General features: G+C 43.8%; 1 protein-coding gene across 4 annotated transcripts in view; it reads right to left on the bottom strand.

Annotated features, from left to right (window-relative positions):
* The window catches only part of LOC117144169, a 106,797-nt gene that overhangs the window by 53,705 nt on the left and 34,562 nt on the right, over positions 1-18,530 (bottom strand). For 2 of the 4 annotated variants that reach the window (XM_033309211.1, XM_033309210.1), the window contains exons 1-2: positions 17,455-17,674; positions 5,840-6,292 (exon numbers count right to left, since the gene is read on the bottom strand). The exons of 1 other annotated variant lie outside the window; for it this stretch is intronic. In XM_033309211.1, the coding sequence (XP_033165102.1) occupies positions 5,840-6,083 (244 nt within the window). In that variant the 5' untranslated portion in view covers positions 6,084-6,292; positions 17,455-17,674. Of the gene's footprint in view, positions 1-5,839; positions 6,293-17,454; positions 17,675-18,530 lie in introns of those variants that run through there. One more of the 4 variants, XM_033309208.1, reaches the window with a different exon arrangement.

Genomic DNA, 18,530 nt, shown 5'->3' with positions numbered 1-18,530 from the left:
TCATATGAACTTAACTTTCTGCCGTTTGTCTTGGGCCAAAAAAAGAGAAAGCCAACAAAACACGATACGTAGGCAAACAGTTGCGATTCTGTTACTTTCCCTTTGAATTCCGTGCAAATCAAATAAAAGAAAAACTTTGCTCATTTGGAGGCCGATGAGTTTTTTTGGTGTATGCGCGTATCTGTTTCTGATTCAAACCGCTCTCCATTCGTCTGATTATCTGCGTATCTTTGAAGTTCTCGAGTTGTGTAAGAGTTACAAATTACGAGTATTTGCCGTAAAAATATCAACACTGCCGGGGCGAGCGCCTAAAAATATGCTTTTAATTTTATATGCATAACAAATTTATGTAAAGTGCGCGGTTGCTTCGCCAGGTGTCCTCCGTGTCCCTGCGTGGGTGTTTTTGCACTGGTGTGAGAGTGCGTGTGCATGTGCCGACAGCCTCATGAAATTGTATAAAGATGCTTACTAGGTCGTTGATATGGCTTCAACTCGGCGACTTGTCTTCGCTCCAGCCCGCTATTATATTAAAATTGCGACTACGTGCGGGTTAAATGTGTGCCATCCAGTCAGTCAGTCAAACGGACCGCCATTCAGACATATAGACCGAGCTCCCGGTGGGTAGGTTGTATATGAAAAGTGAATTTTGATAGGTGACGAGAGGGGTTGGGCGAGGCGGTGATATATGCCTGTGGCATACGCGCCCTACGGAGGCTCTATTTCAAAATGTTACTGCTAAAAATGTGATTTATTTTTCCAGCTGTGCCAGTTGATTTTGTAGCACATTAAAGTGTCATTAACGAAATGCCACACGCAAGATGAATGTGTATGTATGTGTGCGGGAATAGCGCATCCTAATTAGATGGGTTCCAGTTTAATAATGAGAAAATCCGCCAGATACGAGGCAGTGCAACAATATAAGTTCCCTTCGTTTGCCGAGGCCCTCTTTCCGCACTCACAAACTCATACAGACAAGGAGTAAGCTCTCAAAAATTGATGTTAAGCCCGGCAGCTTAAAACATGATCCAGCCAGCACACACACAGAGACAGAAAGTAAAGGACTCTTAATAGCTTGTGCCCAGCACAGTCGCAATCGGCTGGATAAATCCCAGCTTTAGCCCGAGCTGTAACTGTGACGGAAGCTGCTTATATGTATGTGTATTTAACCCCAAAAAAGCACTTAATTAGCAGCCTTGACTTTCAGCAAGTGTGACTCTTGCCCGGGACGAGTCCTTGCATTATGGAGGCTTACTTTTGATATGTACCTTTTTAATTTGATTCTCCATTATATTATTTACATTTTATAAAGGTCTTAAATGCGATTAATTCGAAGAATTACTTTGGGCGTTATGATATTATATAATGTAATACTTCTGCCAAGTACGATTTCTATAAGGTAAAATTCCTTAATATATTTTATATTAATCACTAGATACGACAAATTATATTTAAAATATAAAACATATATATTTTTAATGGGAATTTTCATTAAAAATTTGTATCAACTTATGATTTTGGTAGTGTGTTAACCCTTTAAGAACCACCCAAAACCGCCTCTGACACGCAGTTGACTTTAAAGGACTCCCGCAAGTCAGCATATTTAATTCTTTGCTTTGCCGGAATTTTGTGCAAATAAACAGACAATTTTAATTTACTTTTTTCTGCTTTCAGTGCGCTACGCCCTTGGAGTCCTCCGACTGGGAGCATTTTTTCCCATTTCAAGTGAAATCGAGACAGGTCGAGACCGAGACCGAGACCAGTCGACCAGCAGCCGCGAACAACCTTTGACATCGCACTGAGGAGGTCGTCGTCGTCTCCGCCCCCGTGTCTTGTGTCTTCTGCTGAATTTTTAATTTGCCTGGCAAACAGCGAGCAACTGAAAGCAACAGCAAAGGCTGCTACCTTTCGTTGATTTGATGAAGGTCGCACTCATGGCAGCGGGATGCCATCTCCATCGCCATCGCCATAACCATCACCACCTTCATCGCAATCGCCATCTCAAGTTGGTCTGTTTCAGGCAGAAGGTTAAGTGGCGAGAGCTTGTACCTTCTTCTCGGCTTCTGTTTTTGGTCCTGAGTGTCCTACAAATTGAAATGTATGTCGGCAGCTGCAGCTCAGTTGTTCCTTCACCTCGTGTTGCATTTTATTGTGGCACGACGGCTGTGACACGCATACATAATTTACATTACACATGTGCGGGTGTTGAATTTAATTACAATTTTAACTCTTGCAAACGCACAATGATGCATATAGGCACTGAGAACAAAATGCGTCTTCAATACGCCGACTAACCAATTTACGATATATTAGAATATAGGTAAACGGTATACTTTTCATGAAACGAAGATACATTTAAGTTGTTTAAAAGATATGAGTAAGGTCAAACTTGTATACCCCTTAAATGTAATAACCAATCTTAGGGCTGCCATAAAGAACTGATATTGTTGTCATTTTTCGCTGTGCACACACTACGCACCGACTATTGATAATGCTGGCCAACGGCACGTATACGCAATAACATTAAATTGGCATTGGCTGCGCTCTAAAAATATGGCCACACTCGAATGCAGCGGCGGCAACTCGAGGCGGAATTGCAGCGGGAAAGGAAGAACTGCTGCTGACCCACTTTGACTTTGGCTTCATAACTAATTCACGCACACTCCGCCAGTCCACACACATACGCTCTCAGCGAGACACACACATGGGCAGTACATAAAACATTGTGTTACATGGACCTTCAGGCACCTGGGCGCGATGTGTGCCTCGAATTGGGTCGGAATGGGTTGGAGTGGGTCGGAATCGGTCGGTTCGGCTTGAATCGGCGGAAGAAGTGGACGAGGGCCAGGGGGTCGAGTCGGGGTGTTGCAATATAATTAAGGTGGAATAACTTACGAGTGTTTGTGCCCGATCCCGTGTCCGTGTGTCTGTGTGCGGAGTGAAGTGTCTGTTGCGTTTAAAATTGATGCGATTTAAGGGTAAGCGTGTTAGCGAGGAAATGCGGTTGCAACAATATTTTAGCCAACACAATGCTTTGGTCCTTTAAGGCTATATCTCTTTTACGATTTAAGAATTCTACTGCAAATATGAACTTGAACCGCAGGCTTTCTTCTGACTTTAAGGTTTAATAATATTTTACTTCATATTCTATCCTGCATATAAAAGTAAATGGAAAGTAAACAAAAACAAAGATTTTGTTTTCATATATTTGCCATACTTTAGTGGCCTATTTTTTAGTATAATTTAACAGAATAAAACCGTGATAGCTTAAACTGGATACACAATTTTCACGAGAATTTACCTATTTAATAGAAAAACTGGCAACCTACCCCGTTACAGCAATAGAAAATGAAAGGTAATAGGTTGGTTAAGCAGCCAGGACTTGAATAAATAAGGAAAGCAATGTTAAATATGATATTTTTCCATTTTCCATTTTTTTGCACATGTCAAAAGGGGAAAAGCAATCGAAGAAATAACGGAATATCGAAAATTTTATGCTGATTAAAATCTTATGTCATGGCTAAGCCCAACGACAAACAGAAAGACAGACAGTCGGACAGAGAGACAAACCGACAGGCATGCAGACAGATGGACATGCAGACCGAGAGATCCGGAGGTCCACAGCTCAAGGAGGCACATCCGTCGTCCTCGTCGTCCTCGACGGCCACTAAAAGAAATTCCCCATTCAAATGCGAATTCGAACAACTTGTGTACATTCGTGCAAACTCAATCTAAAGGCCATATACATAAACTGCAAGATGTTCTCGACGTTCCACACGTTTCACCTACATGTATCCACCCAACCTTTGCCACCCAACATATGTCCAAGTAACATTGTTAGGAGCAGCAGGAAAAAAGGCAAGCCGCTTACATAGAACGGAAATTTTTATGTCCCTCAACGTCAAACCCATTGCAGTAAGGACTATGTCCTTTTGCCAGTCGGTTCGCCTTTCATCCTGCGAAATGCACGTCAAGAAGTTTCTTTTTATCAGAGGTTAAAGTTATTGGCTTTTGTTTCGAAATGAAATTGATTTCGCACAAATCATACTTCACTAGTATGATTGATTAATTGGATTTAAAAGGGACGATATGTGAGCGTGGCAGCTGGAACTTGGAAGGTATGATCTCAAGCTATTTTAGCTCTTAAGGCCAGACACCCTTAGCCCCAGTCTGACCCCAAAATTGGTATATTTTTTCCAGTGTAGCTCACCACTTTCTTAACATGCCGACCCCCCCGTTTTGGAAGTGCTCTCTTGACCTGCACTGCACTCAATGCGTCTGGCACATTGAGAGCATCGTTTAATGACTAATTTGTCCTGCCAACCTGTGTCTGTGACTGCGAGTGTGTGAGTTATGTCCCCGTCTGACAGTCAGTCAGTCAATCAAGTTTGTTGCATAATAAACTTTTTTAACATTTCGCATTTTGTGCTGGGCAATTGGCCCTTTTCATGCGAATGCCCCGGCCCTTTGAATTGGAGTGGCAAGCAGAAATGAACCGAATCCAATCGATATTTGTGATTATTTAATAAACTCAATTACCAGGACATGAACCCCCACTAAGTGCGTGTATTGATTTCCACTCTGCCCATTGCAATTGTTGGGTTAATGCACTTTAGTTTGTTCCTCGAACCCATCGAATGTCCGTCATAGTTAGAGTTTACTGGAAGGGAATTGGACAGGATGGGAAGTTGGAGGTCCTGCGGAGTCGAGTGCAGCGGAGTGGAGCCTTCAACTTTTCCAACTGACATTTTTAATTCGTGGCTAAGTAATTAATTGCTAAAGAGCAATTAAATGGCAAGTAATCGTTTCCCCCTGCAGAAAAACTATTTCATGGAATTTTAATATTCTGTACCTATTTTGATTTTGATTCGGCTTTGGCAGTTTTAGTTTTGTTCGAATTGCATCTGTGCAATCTGTGCAAGAACACTGCAGCACACCACACAGAAAATATGTTGTAACCTGGGTAAAAAGCTCTATTGAATTCTGTATTTACTTAGTATGTGGCAGCCAATTGTTGTTGCTGCTGTTTGCGGCACGTAGCGTCGCTCAGCAAACATTTAATACGATTCAACTTGGCAGCAAGAAACTGAGACACACACGTACCATAACCCCATATATATCCGCACTACATCCTCTCAGTCTGTCTATATATCTGGCTGTCTTGCCGCACAATAAAATGCGAAACAAAACCGCAATTCAAAGTGAATATAAATTGTTTTACGGCTGACGTTTGCTTTGAATTTCAAATTGTTCCCACACTGCAGTGGCATGGCATGGCAAAAAACGATGTTAACCCCCTGGCGGCCCCGTGGGTGCTTTGGGACCACTCAGCTGCATCGATGGCTGGCGAAAGGTCATTGTGTTAATTGGAGCGTTAGTGATGATGATGTCCTCCACTATCTCTCCATTGCCGAACCCTCTCGGGGAGTCCTGCTGCTCATTGAGCCATTAAATATCGCTTGGCAATTAGACTGGGCCATTTTTAGTGGCACTATGAATAGGCAATGGACCGCAAGCCGCCAACCGATGCAGTCGAAGAAATGTGGCTAGGTTTCTAAAGATAAATAGTGCTATGGGGAGCCATCAAGGAGTATAAGGAAACTAACCAATCTTGTTGCAACACAGTGTTGATATTATACATTATACGTATTTATTTATTATACATTTTATGAAAATTGTAATGGAAGGTCAAATATTTTTATCTTATCTTATCTTACTTATTGTTACCTTATTGATTTAAAAATCTTCCTTCTTAGCACTCTTATAGAAATTTAACTGATATAAGAAGATCTATTTTTGAAGCATGTTTTATGGAATTAGTTGTTCCAGTGCAGCCACTTACCCGATCGTCCGATGGCCAGATCCGTCTCCAAGGCCGTTGTGGCCGAGGAGAGCGACTTGTCGGTGGGCAGCGCGGCGGGCGGCATGGGCAGCGGGCCCACCGTGGAGGTGGTGGTGAGGTCGCAGCACTCGCGCTCGGGGAACTCGCTGCCCTGCGCCAGGTGCAGGGCTCCACCGAAGAGGACCACCCACAGGCTGAGGCAGCAGGAGAGGATTTTCAGGTTTTTTATGCGAAAGCGGGTCATGTTGTGGTTGTAGCCTCCTCGTCCGCCACTTCAAATGTTGGTAAAAGATGCTTTTTTTTCTATTCGTTTTCGCACCACTGTCGCTGGTGGCTGGCTTAATTTACGTTTTGAGCACTGTGCGGCATTATTTTCAGTTTTCGTAGTTCACACATGCCTTGAGCTTGGGAATGTGTTTATTTCACTTGCAGAACTGCAATAGTTTCGCTTGCCTTAAAATAATATCAGAGACTTAAGCCGAGCGTTTAAAAACAAACTCCCAACGCCAAATGCCAAAATGTTGACTTTAAAACATGGGGCTGCGTTAGGAAAACTGGGAAACTTGGAAACTGGGCAATGGAAAACTCTCGAATTGAGTGGCACAGAAAATGCAAAAGGGAATATAAAGAGGACAGGGACATCACGTCGACAGTCAAACTATGAACAGCATTTACAATTACTTTCGACCAAAATGTATATAGACAACAATAGACATAATGCAGCAATAACGACAGCAACAACAATACCAGAGCAAAGACAGAGCCGGCACGAGGGGGCAGAAAGAGAGGGCTAGACGGCGGTTCCGCCCTCTGCAAACACTGAATAACATAAAAACTTTTTCATTTACAATTTGCTCAGTGGGTCTATGTCTACGGCCATGTTGCAAAACGAAGAAGACAAGCGGGTAACAAGAAAATGTTGAAAAGTTTTTGGTAAATGCGAAAAGTTGTGGCTACCGCCGCTTTCCTCTTCCTGTTGTTGTTGTCGTTGCCGTTGCCTTTGCTGTTGTTTTTTGTTATTCCTTCTGCGGTTTTTGCTTCAACCGCTCCGCTATCTAAGTCAGCCGTGTCGGTGGCGTATGCGCAATATGCAGTGTGCACATCATCACCAAGACCAAGGCAAACTGTAAATTCCCAAGCGGGAAAATTAATTCACTTTGCCACTCTAGCAGCGCCTTTATCGGGCAAATCGCGCAGCTCAAATGTTTGCCGAATCAATAAAAATATAATTTGCTGCGATTTGGCTCAAAGGAAATGCAAACACTCGAGTGCTAATGCAGCAGGCGAAGGATAAGGGAAAAGCTGTAAGCAGTCAAGGAAATGTGGAGGGCAGACACTCCTCCTGTGCGCAATCATGTAAACAAATCCCGGCGACAGACGACCGACGGCAGACAGGCAAATGCAACACGCATCTTTGGGAGCGGGAAAGGAAAATTATTACCAGACAAGATAAAAAAGGCAAACAGGAACACGGTGAAAAAACATTGTATCTCAGGATCTATAAGTTGGTAAATAAATCAAGTCAGTACAATGGTATTGTGCACTACGTCATTCTCTTTAAGTGCACACTGGTTTCCCCATGTGAATTCTTTTTTAACCCAACAGTTATATGAATTCGATTTCACATCCTAAATTGATATCATTCATATTACAACAATTACTCAAACTTCTTTGGATTTTAAAGTAGGATTAGTGGGTATATATTTCCACCTTTTGATGTGAGATCCAAGAAGCGTTTTAAAGCGAGAATTATAGACCCCCACCTTTTTTCTCTGTGAATCAGACACGTCGCAGTGCAGTCAATCACGTCGGCTTCGGGTGTGTGGGTGCTAAGGGGTGAGGCAGGAGGTTGAAGGACGAAGGCCGAGGCGACGAAAGTTGCTAGTCAACGGAGCGAGTGCAGGCAAACAAACGGCCGGGGGGTTAGGCGGAAAATGTGACTGGAAAAAGGGCCACCCTGCAGAAGGAGAGGCGCGAAGGCGTTTTCCGCATTTCCCTTGTTGTTTCTGCTTGAAATGATTTTTTGCAGCCAGCCATCTAGGCAGCCCGCAGTTGCCTCCTCGAAGGAGGCGGAGGAGCAGGATAGTTCTCCTGCCAATCCTTCTGACTTTTTTCTCGCTGTGCAAACGCGGCCGCCGTTTGAGATGTGTTCAGGGCTGTCGTTTGCTTTTGAGCCAAAGTGTTGCCATAACGAGCGTAAAATGGCGGCAAAAAGACGATGGCGACGGGCAAAGACAACATGCAACGCGCTGCTGCAATCTAAAAACAAACAGTCGCCCCTTTGGCTGTGTATGTGTGGAAAAATAACGAAGCGAAAATTGAAACTAAAATAAAGCCATGTTTACCTCGCAAATTGTTACGTGTGAACAGCACAGGAGCAGGAGCAGAAGCAGGAGCAGCCTCCGCCTCAAAGTTTATTTATTTAAAGTTTCAACTTTTTGCATAAGTTATCGTTGAAGCCAAAAGGCGGCCATCTGTGCCCGGTGCCTGTGCCCTGCAATTGGTCTGGACTGGTCTGGTAATGTGTAATAAATAGAGCAAATTAGTGTGCACAGGACTGGACCGCACGGCCATGGCCAGGACTTACTGGCAGGATCTTGGAGCGGAACCGAAAGTCCGGTCTCAGCTCACCAGCTGTGCAAATATGTGTGTCAATGGCCCCTGACTTTGAGAGTCAGCTTAACATTTAAATACCTTGCCCCTTGGACCCCGCCTTCTTTATCTATTTGTGTATGTGTGTGAGTGTGTGTGGGCTGACCAAACAAGCCAATAAATGTACCACAAATTTGTATGTCAAGCTCTCCGAGTCACTGCATCGACACACTTGGCAAGGCTTTGGCCCGGAAAATAGAGAGAATGCCACATGCCTTTCACATGCCATGCCGAAAATTCGATTTAAATTGGAATTCTTTAGTTCTTAAGTCCGGCAATAAGAATCGTTGACAAAGGGTGGGAGGGGGGAGTTAGAAGTTAGTCGAGCGGGGCGAAGTGACACAACACTTTGCTAAGAATCCCTAGAATGCTGGCCGGGAGTCGAGTGCATTAAATAGGACGATAGAATATCTAATTAGCCGCCTGCCAGTGTCAGGATCTCATAAAAGTTGCTCCTCCTTCGCCTGCTGGCTGAGTGGCACTCAACGAAATTGTCGGGAAACTTTCGCGGCTCTGATATAATTATGTGCAACATAACAACTTGATATCCCATCACCCCCTCACCCATCCCCACTTCCCACTTCCATGGACTCCTTTGAGAGCTCCTTCTCATGCGGTTGCACCTTGACGTCACAACAATGACGCAGTGTCGAGTGACATTTGTTGCCTTCCGGTACGTCTTCTATGCATGACAAATGCAATTCGAGCCGCAAAGTACTCGACTGGCAAAGTTAATTGTGATCCAGGGTAATTAACTCCTCTAAAGTTAAGAGGCAACACTGATTGAATTAAGGCAAATTTCATAAACTACGAGGCAAAGGTGTGAAATTGAAAATATAAAAGTGTGCAATAAGTTCAATATTTAACTATTAATTATACATCCTATACTTGAATCTGTTATTGATGGCGCACACTACTAAGCTTTAACCATACTAAATTAAGTTACTATAATGCGGATTAGTGAGCAAAGCTGCAAACTCTTTCATAGGAAAAGTTTCCTCGGGTTTTTGGTCAACTGTCTGGTTAACTCCATTCATAATTACAGGCCAGAGCAAAACTCTAATGAAATTTTAATAGGGCGAAAGTTGTGGTAGTCGGCAGGCAAACAATCAGATCCGTAATGAGTGCGCAAATGTTTGCCCCTTCAAATGCAAAACTTGTTTTCCGCATTTCACTCCGCGCAGGATTGTTGGCTTTTTGGGCATAAAGCCACAAATCCAAGCCCAGAGAACTTATTTTGGCTGTCTGTCTGTCACGGGGTCGTAACACGGACTCATGTATTATGTAGGGCGATTTTTATTGTTTGTGAAAGTTTAAATGGGCCTGAAGGTCGCGTCTGCGGATACTGTCATGTGCCCTGCCATCGTAAACTTGTCCGTCCTGTCCTGATCCGGATTTCTGATGTCCCAGCCAACTCATCTCACCTGAATTGAAAGAGAGCATCGGAGTACACATGGTAATTAGAAAGCGCACTTAGATCTCTCGTTCGATTTGGGTTTCCTACTTTGGCTTTAAACTTTGTCCTTTCGGACCATATCCTTCTTCAAAGTTCAGCCATGGAATGACAGGCAGTACGACACGTGAATCGATTGATTCCGACGTGCAGACTGATGGTGGCACTTGAAAATTCGTGTTTGGCTTCTATTTATATTTACTGTGGTACTGTATTGGTATGATGTTGCCATTTTATGACTTTAATTTATGAGTATTGATTTCAGAACCCCACCTGCCCACCACAATGTACGTGTAACTATCTGAGAATCGCAGCAGATGTCGTCAGAGGTACACGAGTATTTCCACCGGGATAGTAGGATGGGTTGGAAAATGAATCAAACATTTAAATTATAGCCGGTGAATGGGGGAGGAGTGTGTCTCACCCTAATTGCCCGCAGTTGAAGTGACGCAGAAGGACTTGGATTTAGTCCTTTGCCCTTTTCGATTTTACAGTTTTGCCCACATCGATCGATTGCCTCCCTTAATGGGCCCATTAAAACGATTACGCAAATAGTTTTGGGGCTGCGCAACTGCATCCAACTGGGCCAAAATACAAATTCCGGTAGCATCATTAATAAATGTCGCTGCGAAGGCCACGAAAAGTCGAGCAGTGTACGCAGGTTAAAGGCATAATCCAATCGGCCAGTGTACACATACACACACTTGCGCAGACTCGGGGGACCTGGGCACATGGACCTGGCATTAGGATAATGGATGATTACGGGGAAACGTGTGGCATGGTCTCCACCAATGTGGCATGGGCTTGGAGTACGGCTTGGGTTAGGGATTGTGATCGGGATCGGATCCAGGTCTGGGCTTCGGCTGACTCGGCGTGCAGCATGGTGCCATTTACATGCGGCAGCAACGTTAGTCAAAGTCATGTCTCGCACTAACGTTCCACAAAATATGCACACACTGACATTGGGGGGTGGACCTCTGGTGCGCGGAATACGCGGTGAGCTCACAATTCAATGGTATAATTGGAAATATCTTTTCTCCAAAAACACACCCACGTATGCTAATCAGATCTTACACTAACCAAGTTTGTTTAATTAAATTGGCCCAAATCATTGAAAATTTTGCAGGATTGTTAATACTGGTCCACCCTAATGCATATATATATATATAAATGTGTGTGTGTGTTTATATGGGCGCCTGCATAAAGTCAATTTCGTGTACAATTTTATTTGCATACAAGAAGGCGGGCGGAGGGCAGCTAGACAAGCCAGAGACACACTTAGACACACATTCGGTTCGTCCTCGTCTTATTGCATGTCTTGCAATTTATTTGTCTGCCCTTCCAGGACCGCCCCCTTTTGCAGGGCCACCCTGGCTTAGCCGCCCTGCAATGCCCCATCATGAAAGTGGAAGAAAAATAGCTGCAAAAGTCATTGAATGAATTTTATGCATTGACATTCGTCCCCATTCCGTCGGCTATGCCCCATCCTCCTTGTCCACATGCACTGCCAAATATTGTGAACGGAGTGCGAGGGAGATGGACGTCAAAGAAAAGAAAGAGAGGCCGCTAATGGAGCGAAAGAGAGGGCGAGAGGCCGTCAGGACTGGCTGCGACAACGACATGTCAAACTGACCCAGTTATGCATTGTTCCCATAGTTTGCTCTTGTGCTCGTTTTTGCGGTATGTTTGCCCGAAAATTTGGTCAATAATTTTAAACTCGCTGCCAAGGGTGTTTGGGTGAAGCCCATGCCCAAAAAACTCCCACCGCAGCCACGCCCCCTGTCAAGCCGCATCACATCATTCATATTTGGAGCTATTGTTGTTTGTCATTGTCGTGTTGCCATTTAATGTTTGCACTTGCATTGATTTTGTCGTATTCATTGGTGCGTTCACTTGTGTTTGCCTTTAAATTTGTTTAGCAGCGGGAAATCGCAAAAAATAACGCCACAGTTGCGGTCAGCATAATAGAATTACTTACTGTCCCCGTAAAATAACAGAGCGGCTATAATTGCAGGCTAATACGCAATAAAGTGAATAACAATAATTAAACTAGATTTCTTGTTTGCAGGTCACTATCCAATTTGCAGAATTATTTACTCATAGCAAATCCTACAAATACCAGAATATTTATTTACCATAACCGAAACAACAACAAATGGTTTGTATAGAAAATTTGGGTTTAAATTGCGTTTGGCCTTAAAAGAATATTAAATAGAGTTGACAATTTTTATTTCAAGAGCCTTTCGTTTGACACCAACTGTAAAAATCGATGTGTTAGTTTTGATTTAAATTAATTCGCGTGGCTTATGGATTCAAATTAAATTATCAGCGACCTAGCCTAAGCAAACCTAAATCATTCAACCGCTGTCATTTCCAGGATAAATGTATATATCCATTTGTACACATATCGCTGGACTTGTGGGGTCGTAAAGCAAACGTAATTTCAACACAATCACACCCCTGACGGGAAGTTAACAATGCGAACTGTGCATAGGTATAGACCGTCTTGGCCCAGGTGCTTAGTGTTCGGCAGATTAATTGGGTCAACAAACTGCAGCAGCAGTTTACCTCCAAATCACTTGAGTCGACAGTCTATAATTTAAACATGAGTGCTGGCCACATGCACACACACAGACAAGAACTCATTTATGGTGAACGAGAGGCAATTAGTGTTGGACGGCAGTTGAGCCCACAGACAGGGCTCTTAAAAATATTAAAAACCAAAATGCCAACAAGCCACGTCTGGCCAAAGTGACCGCATCAAAGCGCACCCCGGTGCGTATGAGCAATATGTGGAGGAGCAGCAGCTCGAGCAGCACTTCACCAAATGCCGAATATATAGTTCCTTTTTTGTTTCTCCACTCCGACTGTTCTCCTGGCCCGCATGAATCGCATGATTCGCTTGTAGCTGCTGCTTGGTTGTTAGTTTTTTGGTCCTGGTCCTGCTCCTGCCGATTCTGCTCCAGGATCTGCTGCATATGGCAGCAGTAGACACGTGTGTATGCCGTATGGACGGGCATGCATACATACGTCTGCCATAAAGTAATTCAGTGTTGTTCCAATAAAGTGCTTCATAAATATTTATTGGATTATCGAACGTATCGGACACACACACACACACACAAACGTGCTCTTGTCTGGAGAAGCGAACGCACATTGCTCCATTGCCATAATGAATATGAAGCAATGAACATTGCAATAAGCGCACGTATGAATAAATGAGAACACAGCGGAGCAGAGCAGCAAAACGAAAAGAAAGAAGCCCGGAGAAGGAGAAGGAGCAGGAGAAAGGAGGAGCGAGAGGGGAGAAAGCAGGAAACAGGAAGAGGAACCCAAGGAGTTTCCCATCTGAATGCGAATGAATGAATGCTTACGGCAAATAAACTAATAGTTCAAGTGCTCTCAATTGCGGGCATTCGTAATTTAATAAACCTCTTCCCCAATCATGGCGATTGTAAGTGGAGCCCATTGATGGATATATAAATACCATAAATTTATTCATCGCCGCTTAATTAACTAACACGCCCGGTCCGCTAATTGCATAATCAATTAACACATTTGATACTTTAATTATACACAACCATCGGCAGCAGGAGCAGCATGAGCAGCAGAGCAGTAACGTTGCCTGTAATTAAAAGCGGATTAAATCCATAATCTCTGAAATTAAAGCCTCGTTAAAGTCACGAAACTGCGCAGCGTTATGAAATTGAAGGCACAACACAGTGTATTTATTATTTATTCTGACATTTACATCAACAATCCGAATTGGGCAAGCAAACACAGTTCCCAGTTCGAAGGATGAAAGGCCAGGATGGAAGGATCGAGGGACTCACAAGGACTGAAACTGAATCAGAAACCACCTAGGGCCTTGCAGGTATTTAGGGTGCTTGCATATTTTATGGCCTGTCATTGTTTATATTGTTCAAACCTCTCGCTCCATGTGTGTCAGCCTGGGAATTTCTTACGGCGACTTCATTTGCACATTTTACAGAAACATCGAGGCGTGTAATTCAAGGGGTGAAACCGAATCCGACCTCGACTTCCACAGCTGCACTGCTGCCGGAACAAAAGTCAACCGAGAGCTGCTGAAAGCGGGTGAAGCGAAGACAGACTTCGGATTTTGTAATGTATTCATACGAAATGACAACTGGCAAGAGAGCCAGACAAATGGAAAATCTCACTTGCCCCATTCTGGGCTCCGACTGACAGCCGAACAGACGAAGGACGGCCAATACTAATCACACATAAATCAAAAAATGACATAAAGTGTACCAACAGCAGCTGGCTGGGTGATCTGGCTGTCAGGCAGCTGGCACATGGCAAACTGCCGACATGTAACACGGAATCAAAACGAATTGAACTCAACTGAAATCGAAGTGAAATCAATGGGGGAACGCACGAAAGTAGGCAACGAAATATTACTATACGTATAGATTGCATGTGGGAGCCAGAGTTAAAGCCAAAGCCGATTGCACTGGCATATGGTAAAATCTCAGGCGGCGGGCGGCAACATGCAGCTCATGTATTATTAATTACAAATTACTGGCAAAGTACATTAAACATGCATTGTCAACTCCCCCGGGCAAACACGACCCTTCGATTATACGCCCAGATCCATTGAACGCGATGCAGGGAGCGATAAAAAGGCTGAAAAAATACCTGTTCTGCCAGCATATCGAGGCCCTAACACAATGCCATTGTAATATCGATTACAAAGCCCTCGAAAAGCAACGCCCAAACCACATATTATCCTGCTCCGGCACCACTGCGTATGCGTAATAATAAGTATTCATAGGTGCGGGTGTGTGTGCTTGTGTGTGTGCGGAGGAGTGCGGTGCCGACCTCGCATAATTGCTGTCATGAAACTCGTTATAATACACCTACGGTGCGTGGAGTGAGCTGGCATTTTGTCAGCTTATGAATCCACTCCATTCCACATCACTTCATTTCACTCGATTTTCGACTCCCACAGAAGCATTGATTGATTCCCTTTGGCCGGCCAGTGAGTAATTGTTGTTGATTTAATAATTTATTGCGGTGGCCATTATTTAAACTGGCCATCGACAAGCTATGACATCAGCCCTCTTCGAATAGAAACCGTAAACATTTCGATCGAGGACGAGCGGTGCAATTGGCAAATCCCCTTCTCGGCGACGCATTTGCATAAGCAAATCTGATGCTACATGCAAAGGCAGCAAGGTTGGAAGGTTGGCAAATAAAAAGTAGAAAGTGGAAAGTGGAAGCCGGAACCCAGAACCGAGAACCGAGAGCCCGGCACACACGTGTATGTCAAAGCGAATGAGTTGAAAAGCTGCATTAAACAACACTTAGATGTGGCCAAAAGGACGGCAGGAGCTGATGGGAGTTGGTGGGTGCAGCGGTAGAAATGATTCATGATTCGGGTGCGGACAGCGGGGAACTCAAAGTGAAAGGAGTCCGGAGCCGAACAAAGGCCACGGATCGCCGAGCAGGGGGCGGGGGAGTGTTGCAGCAAAGCAAATATTGTTAAAGTTGTTCCACAAGCAGCTGCTGCCATTGCCACTACACACGGCGAAATAATTCACTTTGGAGTTGCGTACTTTTGCGTACTTCTTTTGTTGTTCACAAAAAGAATTAAATTTATGTAGCTAAAACAAAAAGTATCTAAATAATAGCTTGTCTTCGATTAACCACAATGAAAGAAGTCAGAAACCGATATTCTTGAAACTTTTCATTTAGGCTAAGGCCTAAATTATGAAAGGAATTCATTTATACATCCAAGTATAAGTTAGGTGGTATCATAATCTCGTAATCTCTTTAAGATTATTTTTCCCGTGTAACTAGAAAAAATTGCGCGCAGGTAACAAGCAAAACAAAGGCACACAAAAGGTAGCTGGAAAAAAATACATACATATAACACCGAGAAAAACTGCATAAAATGTCAAGGTAAAACTAACAAACTGGCTTAGGAGCGATTTAACGGAAACGGAAATGCCAGCGAACGTTTAAAGCGCCACCAACTTGGGACAGCTGCATTTAAAAGCCGAGAACTTCTCTTACTTGGCGCGATAAGAAACAGGAGCAGGAGCAAAAGGATATAAATACAAAATACAGAGCCCTTGAATGGGCCGCTTAATTAGAGTGTAAACGGGCGACAGGCGCAAAGTTCAAATCGATACTCAAAAGTAATTAAAAAGTTGCAAATAAAACGCAAAGAATACGGCCAAATTACGCGATTGCAAAGAAACTTTGAGACAGTTAGGAAACGCTTTAAAAAAAATCAGAACAGAACCCCTTTGCCATTTAAATTGGGAATGGATTACGAATGGAGCGGTGGCACTGAACAATTGCAGCAATTTCAACTCCAACTCATTGAACAGCACTTGGGAACTACGCCAACAATTTTACGCTTGGGCCTAACCAGAAATTCCCGGCCAGGACTACCACCGCACTCCGATTCAGTTGAATGCATTGCAACTATTTTAGGGGCACTCATTTTTCAGTTGAGCTGCCAGCGGAGTGAGTTCCTAGTTACCAGTTCCCAGTTACCAGTACCAAGTTCCCAGTTGAATGTTACGTATTTATGCCCCAAGTCCTGGCAGACAAGGATAGGCAGGCGACATGGCGAGACATGAGGACATGGGGACATGGAGACATGTGCATGGATCGCCACATTGTGGGCCTGTATGTGTGTGTGTGTGCGCCAGGTAATCACGTCATTATCACGTGAAATTTCGGCATTAACGTGAATTTACGATTTGCACATGAGCACGAGCCAAGAAACCGAAAAAAAATAACTACCAAATGGCAGAGTAGAGGAGCCGAGCCGAGCAGTCGACCCAAGGTAGCGACGCACATAAACTCACATTAAATGCGATTGCCAATTTATTTACTAAGTGAGGCGCAGCAACGTCGCAGGAACAGGTTTTGCTTTGCTGAAACAGTACTAAACCAGGAGGAGCCCAGCTGGCAACGGCAAGTTGGCTCAAATTTTAGAGCGGAAATAGTGCGGCAGGCGATATGCGATGGGCCGTGGGCTGTGGGCCATGGGGTTGTAATTGAACCAGCCACCCGAAAGTTGTTGTAGCGAATAAACCTGAGCCAAAAACTTCACTTCACTCACACACGGAGAGTGTGCCACAGTGTGGAGGGAGGGGGTTGGGTTGGCAACTTTTTTGCATACAATTAACGAAAGTGGCGCACCTAGGTAAATAACATGAAATATTTGCTTTTCGAAGCGATGTGCGATGCCAGAGGGGCGATGGGCGATGGGGGGATAAGCGTGAAGGCATGCGAGTGCTCAACCGCATTAACCCATTACCAGCATAAGCAGTAAGCAGTAAGCCGTGCGGCACTGGCAGCTGCTGCTCGGAGTTTTCCTTTGCTTGCCACTTTCCCCTTCGCCGGGCCATACAATTTTCCAACACATTTGGCAAATTAAATTATATACTATGGGCTATAGTATGCAGTGGCACAAATCTCGGGCGAAGAAAGCACACTCGACTGATTTTTGTTGGTTTTTCTGACTGACACTTTATGATTTACAGCTTAGCTCCGATTTCACTCGAAGATTGAGATCCACGTTTTTGGATATTCCATTCACTCGACTCGACGATCCTCGCTCGCGGCACGCACACATGTCAGCCGTGCCATTGGCAATTCGTTGGCATTCGTATTTCCGCTTCCGCTAGAGTCGAATTCGCATCGAATTGAATCGCACTGCCCGCTTGCCATTGGCCGCGCGTCCGTTCGTCACGAGTCTCAGTCGAAAACTGTTTGGCCCGTACGAAGTCGGGTCCTTTCAACGCACGAGGCTCAAAGGACTCGGCTCCGAGTTCTCTGGGCCATCGGCAAATGTAAATTAACAGTGCAAAGTTAAGAATTAACAGCTGTAAAGTCAGAGATTTCCAGCTGAGAGTAAAAGAGAGAAGGGACACTCACAATTATCCGTTTTGTTTTGGTTGCACATTCGCCCAGCAAATTCGCTCTTTTCTCTTTTTTTCGTGGAATAAGGAGAGTGTGACTCTCAAACTGTAAGAAACAAGGTCTTTTATCGAAAGTCACTCGCTCCGTATGTTCCATTCTTTTTTAAACATTCCCCTTAAAAAGTTTACTATAGTTTTGCAAAATTATAAGTACTTTTGGTAATTTTATATACAAAAAAATATAGTTTGCGTTATTTAAATGTCAGGTCCATAATGGACTTCAATTATAAAAAAATTAATTCAATTAGTATAAAAGAATTACTATTAAGAGATAATTTTTTTATCGTTAACAAGTTTATATTATTGAAGCGTTATGTTTTGATATGAAGCTACCACAATAGAAAAATATCTCACGGATACCTGCCTTCTAGGGATTAACGTCATCCTAATAGATATCAGATACTCTTATTTAATAACCAAACTAACCGTTTGGAGCTTGCTTACTAGATTTCTTAATAAAATTCTCGTGTTGGCCTAGGACTCTGCGTACGAGCCAAAAGCTCACGACTTGACACACAAACGGATGGATGGCGGGTGGAAACGAGGGCAGACGATGGATGACGACGCGTGAGAGTGTCCAATAAAAATTACGTATACGCAGCGAGTGCCCGAAGCGGCGACC

Source organism: Drosophila mauritiana, chromosome 3R (genome assembly GCF_004382145.1).
Source record: "Drosophila mauritiana strain mau12 chromosome 3R, ASM438214v1, whole genome shotgun sequence".
Taxonomy (NCBI): Eukaryota; Metazoa; Arthropoda; class Insecta; order Diptera; family Drosophilidae; genus Drosophila; species Drosophila mauritiana.
Note: the sequence above shows the minus strand (reverse complement) of the source record. Positions and strands in the feature narration are given on the sequence as shown.